Here is a 7,500-nt window from a genome sequence, read left to right as displayed (position 1 = left end):
CACACACACAGTATTTAAATGACGGTTAAATCTTTACTAGCTTGTGAAGTAAACGCTCATCAGCCTCGTCTGTTCAATACACTTGTACTACATATTTAACTCCTGGAGGAATTCTTTATCTGTACAGCTATGATTCCCACTTTCTTTTTGTTCAGGTTTGATCTTATTTATATTATATATTTATATTAGTTTGTTTTGAGGTTTAGAGGTGTGAGAGCTTGTGTAGCCTTGGTTTTGTTGCTTCTGTGGACTACTGCTGTTACTTTCCCCTGTGAATACTTTTGTTTTGTTTCCCACTTCTGCCCTGGTTTGGCTGGCTGTAGACACTGTCCACACTGCTTCCTCCCTGTTCTGTGTGTTCCATATTTCCTTCTGTTTGGTCATGCTGCCGTGTAGACGACGGTTCTAAAGATGACTGTTGACCAGACCTTCCAGGCAATAAACTTGTGACAGCAGAACCAAGACCTTTCACTATCCTCCATGTACTCTGATCATATCTGTAAGATCAAAACAGAAAATAGAAATGTTTCAACACTGTAACCTTTATATATATACATATATATATATATATATATATATATACTGTACATTCTCTTACTCAGAAACTCCACCATGTACTCTGATATCTGTAAGATCAAAACAGAAAATAGAAATGTTTCAACACTGTAACCTTTATATATACACTGTACATTCTCTTACTCAGGAGCTATATGTTTTCCCTTGTAATTATTACTTTATTAAAATATTTAAAATAAATCACATCATTACATCATTATTTTACTACTTTACATTGTAGCAAAGTGTCATTTGTTCAGTGTTGTCACATGAAAAGATATAATCAATTATTTACAAAAATGTGAGGGGTGTACTCACTTTTGTGAGATACTGTGTATAGATAGATTGTGAGGGGTGTACTCACTTCTGTGAGATACTGTGTATAGACAGATTTTATATAGAATAGATAATCATTATACCTGGTTTCCTCCAATGGGGGGGGGGGGGGGGCATGCCACATGATAGGGGAGGCTGGGGGGGGCTTTACTTAAAAAAAGGTTGAGAACCTCTGCCCTAGGCAATTGCCTACTCTGTCTATAGGTAGTGCCGGCCCTGAGCATGAATAAATAGAATAAATTATTTATTTGAATAAATAGTTGACTATTGATATAAATAACCGTATACACGAGCATCACTAAGCAACATGTTCTGTGTTTATTGAGCTTCCTGAATACAAAACATCCACATGAGAAGGAGGAGTGCAGTGGAGGTCTCACACTTTGCCGTGGAGTTTAATTCTGTTTAATTCTTGCTAGCAAGACGCAACTACAGGAAGCTGTGCAATCCAAAACAACGATACACCTGCACTACCCACACACCTGTGCTCTTCACATACCTGCACTACCCACACACCTTTCCTCCCCACATACCTGCACTACCCAACAACCCTGTGCTCTTCACATACCTGCACTACCCACACACCTGTGCTCTTCACATACCTGCACTACCCACACACCTTCACTACCCACACACCTGCACTACCCACACACCTTTCCTCCCCACATACCTGCACTACCCAACAACCCTGTACTTCCCAGCACTGCAAGACTCTCTTGCGCTCTGGATAGTTTCAATCACCCTGTGGGGCAAACCCAAACACTGAGCCCAGAGTGATAGTTTGTCTGGGTGGCGTGAAAAATCTCCTCTCACGCTTATAAACACTCCAGTAAATATGGTATAAAAGTAGAATAAACAGGAATAAACAAATTGATAATTTCTGAATGAGAGTGAGTTAGTTAAGAGCATGATGGACTGGTGTATCCTGTTAGTCCAGCTAAAATGAAAAGAAAACTGCAGTGGTATTTCTGTGTAGAACAGTAACAGATCAGATCAAAGTGCACTTCTATTAAATCAGAGCTAGTTATTAGCATGCAGTGATGAGTTGTTGTTTTGGTTTAGTTCGGATTCTGAATTATGAAAGTTTATCCTCTGTGCTTCTGTCAGTAAGATTGTTATTGTTACATGCGGTTGATTTGTCTAATTACATTACTCTTACATGACATTCTTCTACAGAAAATACACATTCAGTACTGTGTGTGTTTACTTACATCAGCTTTCCTCCTGAACTCTTCAGTATCTCAGAGAGCTGCTTTGTGTCTGAATCTTTTAGTTGATTCTCTCTCAGATCCAGCTCTTTCAGATGTGAGGAGTTTGACCTCAGAGCTGCAGTCAGAGAAGCACAGCCTCTATCTGTTATACTGCACTTCTTTAACCTGCAGAGAGGGAGGTAATGGTGTAGATTAATGAACTCCTAGTGAATGTAAACACAAACACAGCTGTTAAAGTAATATAGAGATGAAGATCTTGTCAGTTTTGATATTTTGCATCAGGAAACATAACTAAAGATTGTGACCTCAATTCAGTGTGTTTCATCACTGAGTTACTCACATCAGTGTCTCCAGTTTACACTCGTGTTTCTTCAGTAGATCACAGAGCTTCTCCACTCCTGAGTCTCCTAGTTCACTCTCACTCAGATCCAGCTCTCTGATGTGTGATGGATTTGTACAGAGAGCTGAAGCCAAATCAGTGCAGGATTTCCCATTTACACTGTTACATAATCTGCAGAAAAGGAAACAGTGTTTATTCCAACATTAGAGAAAGAAAGGATACAGAAATGACTGAAGTAAGAACACGAACACATTTCTAAATCTCTGGTTTCTGTTCTTCTATCTTATATTCTTTCTTCTGGTTTTTACCAGACTCATAGGGCTGGATGATAACTAAAATAATAATTATAACCATTAGGGGTTTAACAATATACAACATTTACACTGTTCAATAGACTACAGAGGGAGGAAAGAAACGATAATTAGTGACTTATTAAAAAATGAAATATACATGTATAACGTAATACTTTCTGAACTGTATATACCTAATACACTGTAGTTTTATAATAATATTTATAATCATTGAAATATATTAATACATATTCAGAAAGACTTTCTAAATGAATTATAAATGACTGAAGAATATTAAACTGCTAAAAGATTATTAGTGTTATAATAAATGTGGATTATTTAAAATGTACAGGTTAATTACTCACTTTAGTTTCTGCAGGTTACATTTAGGATTCTTCAGGAAGTCACACAGATTTCTCACTCCAGACTCTCCTGCTTTATTCCTGTTTAGATCCAACTCTCTCAGGTGTGAAGGATTTAAAACCAGAGCAGAAGTCAGATGTGAACAGTCATCTTCTGTAATACTGCCTTCTTTATACAACCTGGAGAGAGAGAGAGAGAGAGAGAGAGGGAGAGAGAGAGAGAGAGAGAGAGAGAGGGGGAGAGAGAGAGAGAGAGAGAGAGAGAGAGAGAGAGAGAGAGAGAGGGGGAGAGAGAGAGAGAGACAGAGAGAGAGAGAGAGACAGAGAGAGAGAGAGAGAGAGAGAGACAGAGAGAGAGAGAGAGAGAGAGAGAGAGAGAGAGAGAGAGAGAGAGAGAAAGAGAGAGAGAGAGAGAGAGAGAGAGAGAGAGGGGAGGAGGTCAGGTTAGTCTCTCACCATACAGTGTTCCACTTCCTGTCCAGGGATGGATAAATCAGTGGTCTGGACAACTGGGACAAAGAGACTTCGTATCAGGGCTGTTAGTTTTTTAATCAGTTGTTTGATGGACCAGTAAATTCAATCAACAGTAAAAGAAGAAACCCCTACTCCTTAATGACGTTTGCAAAACAAAATATTATATTTAAACTCCATGCGTGTCCCAAACCGCATTCTTCAAACTAAACAGGATGTCATTTCTGTGCTAGTATTTGACCATCAATTTTGAGGGCAGATATTTGGCCGTACTACTTTCATACGCGATGACATTGGACCTACTGTATGTGAGGTGGTGTATAACGTTTCTGTTCAAAATCTCCTGCCAGTTGTAACTCACCAGTTCTGAATGTGAATTACTGTAAGGTATTATTACAGGACTGTGCAGGATTACGACTCACAGCAGCTCAGGAACATTATGTTGTAAGTTATTTTTTCTCCCCTGAATCAATAATGCTTTTGTTTTCATTCTGATAACTTGGGGAAGATTGATGAAAACAAAATTCTGGTAAAAAGGGCTCAGGATAAATGAAATAGTCTATTCAATTCATGTGATTCATACTAAGTGGGTACAGCTGACTTTTTATTATTTTGTTATGAACAAATAATATCAAATATATGTAAAATGTGTAAAATGTATCAAATAATTCAGTCAGTTGTATGTAATTAGGAGTTGGGTGAATTGTAGCTGTAGTTTTTAAACTAAGTTTTCACCGTATGTTAAGTATTAGTGCTGATTACATGTTAGACAGATGTTTATAGCTTTTTACATCTGTGTACTAGTGCCGAGTCTAATGCATAGGTCGTGTGACATAATTAGTGAATATCTACAAAACTTGAAGAAATGGTATATTTAAAATAGCGTTTCCTCGAAGAAGCAGAGACTCGGCAGGTTGTATGGTGAGTGCAGTTCACTGTGTCGGTGGCTTTCAGATCAGCACAGGCACAGTTAGCACAGTCAGCACAATCAGCACAGTTACAGTCAGCACAGTTACATTCAGCACAGTTACATTCAGCACAGTTACATTCAGCACAGTTACATTCAGCACAGTTACCGTTGTTTCTGACTATAAAAACAGCACTTGAGTGAAAATACAGATCTATATGTTTATAGTTGTTCCTTACGTGAGTTTCTGCAGTCTGTAATGTGGATCCTGCAGCAGAGCCGAGAGATGCTTCACTTTGACGTGTTTAGGTGTCTTGTATCTCAGATCCAGCTCCGTGTGCAGTAAGGGGTTTCTTCTGAAAATGTCAGTAAGACACGTGTAGGCTTCCTCTGCATCAGCACTTTTCCACAACCTGTAGAGGTTTGAAGGCAAAGGTTATTTTAACAGTACTTATAATTTAAGTATGTATGATATGATGATGTGTGCTCATAGAAGAATCACCTCAGTGTCCGTTTGTTAGCTTTGTAATCAGTGAGTAGTTTCACTCCTGATGCTCCAGGGTCGTTCCCTCTGAGATCCAGCTCTTTCAGGCATGATGAGGAGTTCAGTTTCAGAGCTTCAGCCAGAGCGCTGTATCCTTCCTCTGTTATTCTGCAGTCTGAAAGTCTACACAAAATACAAACAGTTGTCTTATTTTTTATGAAGGAAAGGTCTGTAAGACTTCTCAAAAATAAATGCGAGTAAAAAAAAGTGGGAACTTTCATTGTAGAACTGAACTAATTTTACTGGTTTTGTCCTCTCTGCAAACACGTGTCAATTAGTAATAACTGAAATTTTCTCAACTAGGAAACAGACATGATAAAGTCATAAACCAGTGAAGTATTTTCCAAATGATATATTTCTCCATTCTGTGTGACACGTCCCCTCAAATTCAACCTGCTTTAATAAAACTTAATATACACTGCATATAAAAAATGCTTATACTGTTGTTGTTGTTGTTGTTGTGAAGACTTTACAGTGTCTAAAAACTTAAAGTTACTGACACTGGAGACTCCTTCCATAAATGTTTCAGACTGTGCAGGAATGATTATATGAAAACAGATGCAAGACTGTCCTCCATCATCTATATTCTTATCTCTTTTTCCCGCCTGTGTTTAGAGGCATTTTTTATATTATTTTACAGATTAGCTTGATTATCTGATTAGCATGTGGATAATAAGATCATTTCTAAACTGTCCATGACACTGTTTGAAATCCAGAGACACCACAATGCTTTGACATAACATATACTGTATATCACGGCTCTATCACAGCGTCTGGATAACGGATGAAGTGTGTATTAGACGTCACCTCACAGTCTCCAGTTTACAGTCTTTATTCTTCAGTACTGCAGAGAGCAGCTTCACTCCTGAATCCTGAATCCTGTTCTTACTCAGATTCAGCTCCCTCAGGGTGGAGGATTCTGATCTGAGAGCTGTGAGCAGAGCTGAACATCCTTTCTCTGTCAGATTACACTCACTGAGCCTGAAAGCACAATTAATCACACTTAACTGTGGGTTTTTCTTTAGCAGTTCTGTAGCAGAGGGAGGTCTTTTCTCCTCAAACTACTCATCACTACTGAAAAAGACATGGACACTAGATGAATGATTGATAACCTAAAGACAAACCATTCAGCACAGATTTATACATCATTCAATTCCTTACTGAAGTTTTTCAGGTCTGCAGTGTGGATCCTTCAGTAAAGCAGAGAGTTGCTCTACTCCTGAGTCTCCTTCTATTTTCCCACTCAGATCCAGATCCGTCTGCAGTATCGGGTTTATACCCAGAACTTCACTCAGATGATCATAAGCTTTCTGTGCATCAGGACTTTTCAGCAACCTGTAGAGAGAGAAAGAACAGAGAAATGCTAACACTAATTATATTTACACCAATGCAGTGGTACTTTTCAGTAATTGTTTGGTCCATGGTGGAAAAGTAAACAGTAAAACTTTACTAATTACTCAGAATTAAGGCTGTATTTTACATGTACTGGGGGAAAGCGCTCACCTCAGTGTCAGTTTACATTCTGTATCATTCATCAAACTCCTAATCTCCGTCATTCCTGAGTCTCCAGGGTCGTTCCCTCTGAGGTCCAGGTTTATCAGGTGTGATGAGCGGTTTGACTTCAGAGCTTTAGTCAGAGCAGTGTATCCTTTCTCTGTTATATTACAGTCTGAAAGTCTGGAGAAGGAGAATAAAGTTCATCATTCTCGGGTGGGTTTTGGGAAATGTTCATAATGCTTTGTAAAGTTGTTCCTGAGAATGTTCTTTCATTTAATTTCCAGAAACCCTTCATAACTAATTAAGTACATAATAAAAACTCACCGATCCATTTTCCTGAACAGATGTTATTCAGGCAGTTAATTAATGATCCAGGCACATTAATTAGTCCACTGGCCAAATTACGACTTTACCAATTAATCCACATTTCCATCACTCAAATAAAAAGATATATTTTTATTTCTGTCCTAATGCTGTGTGAGTGAATATAAACCCACTGTCCATCTCAGTGACGGTCAGCAGTGGTGTGCCCAGGGTTCAGGCTTTCATTATTGTGTTCACTCTCTGATGCATGATAAATAAACACACAATATCTAGAATACCTTCATATTTTCCTCAAGTACAATATAGTGTTGTTGGTTTTGTTATAAAAGGTTTTTAATGTTGTTATCCTCTAAGAAATCTTGTTTGGAAGATTGCAAATGAGGCCTAAATATCTGATAATGAAGGCTTTTAAGAAACATTCTACAAACAGGCTCACGTGTATTGTCCTGTGTTATTCTGTTCATTACTGAATACGATTCAGTGTTATTGGGAAACACACCCCTGAATGAGTTCCTGACTAATCTATTCCTACATGCTACAGATATACTTATAGTGAAGTAAAAACGTCAGTGATGTAGTAATGTATACTATTAAATGACTCACACAAGCTTCTGGAGTTTGCAGGATGAACTCTTTAGTAGAGTAGAGATCTTCTCCACTCCT

At 38.2% G+C, this 7,500-nt stretch overlaps 2 protein-coding genes across 20 annotated transcripts in view; one reads left to right on the top strand and one right to left on the bottom strand.

Moving 5' to 3' along the window:
* Positions 1 to 7,500, top strand: part of LOC108264148 (uncharacterized) — a 332,110-nt gene that overhangs the window by 65,515 nt on the left and 259,095 nt on the right. The gene's annotated exons all lie outside the window — the stretch shown is intronic.
* The window catches only part of LOC124627784 (uncharacterized), a 199,979-nt gene that overhangs the window by 1,475 nt on the left and 191,004 nt on the right, over positions 1 to 7,500 (bottom strand). For 4 of the 6 annotated variants that reach the window (XM_053678241.1, XM_053678243.1, XM_053678244.1 and 1 more), the window contains 10 exons: positions 7,441 to 7,500; positions 6,520 to 6,693; positions 6,178 to 6,351; positions 5,824 to 5,997; positions 4,975 to 5,139; positions 4,712 to 4,885; positions 3,098 to 3,274; positions 2,443 to 2,613; positions 2,103 to 2,267; positions 1 to 497 (listed from right to left, as the gene is read on the bottom strand). The exon at positions 1 to 497 is cut by the window's left edge and continues 1,306 nt beyond it; the exon at positions 7,441 to 7,500 is cut by the window's right edge and continues 114 nt beyond it. In XM_053678241.1, coding sequence (XP_053534216.1) covers positions 260 to 497; positions 2,103 to 2,267; positions 2,443 to 2,613; positions 3,098 to 3,274; positions 4,712 to 4,885; positions 4,975 to 5,139; positions 5,824 to 5,997; positions 6,178 to 6,351; positions 6,520 to 6,693; positions 7,441 to 7,500 — 1,672 coding nt within the window. In that variant the 3' untranslated portion in view covers positions 1 to 259. Of the gene's footprint in view, positions 498 to 598; positions 627 to 2,102; positions 2,268 to 2,442; positions 2,614 to 3,097; positions 3,275 to 4,711; positions 4,886 to 4,974; positions 5,140 to 5,823; positions 5,998 to 6,177; positions 6,352 to 6,519; positions 6,694 to 7,440 lie in introns of all 6 variants that reach the window. The other 2 variants (XM_053678242.1, XM_053678246.1) reach the window with 2 other exon arrangements.

This window comes from Ictalurus punctatus, chromosome 4, assembly GCF_001660625.3.
Source record: "Ictalurus punctatus breed USDA103 chromosome 4, Coco_2.0, whole genome shotgun sequence".
Lineage (NCBI taxonomy): Eukaryota > Metazoa > Chordata > Actinopteri > Siluriformes > Ictaluridae > Ictalurus > Ictalurus punctatus.
The sequence above is the reverse complement of the archived record's forward strand: the minus strand, read 5'-3'. Positions and strand labels throughout refer to the sequence as shown.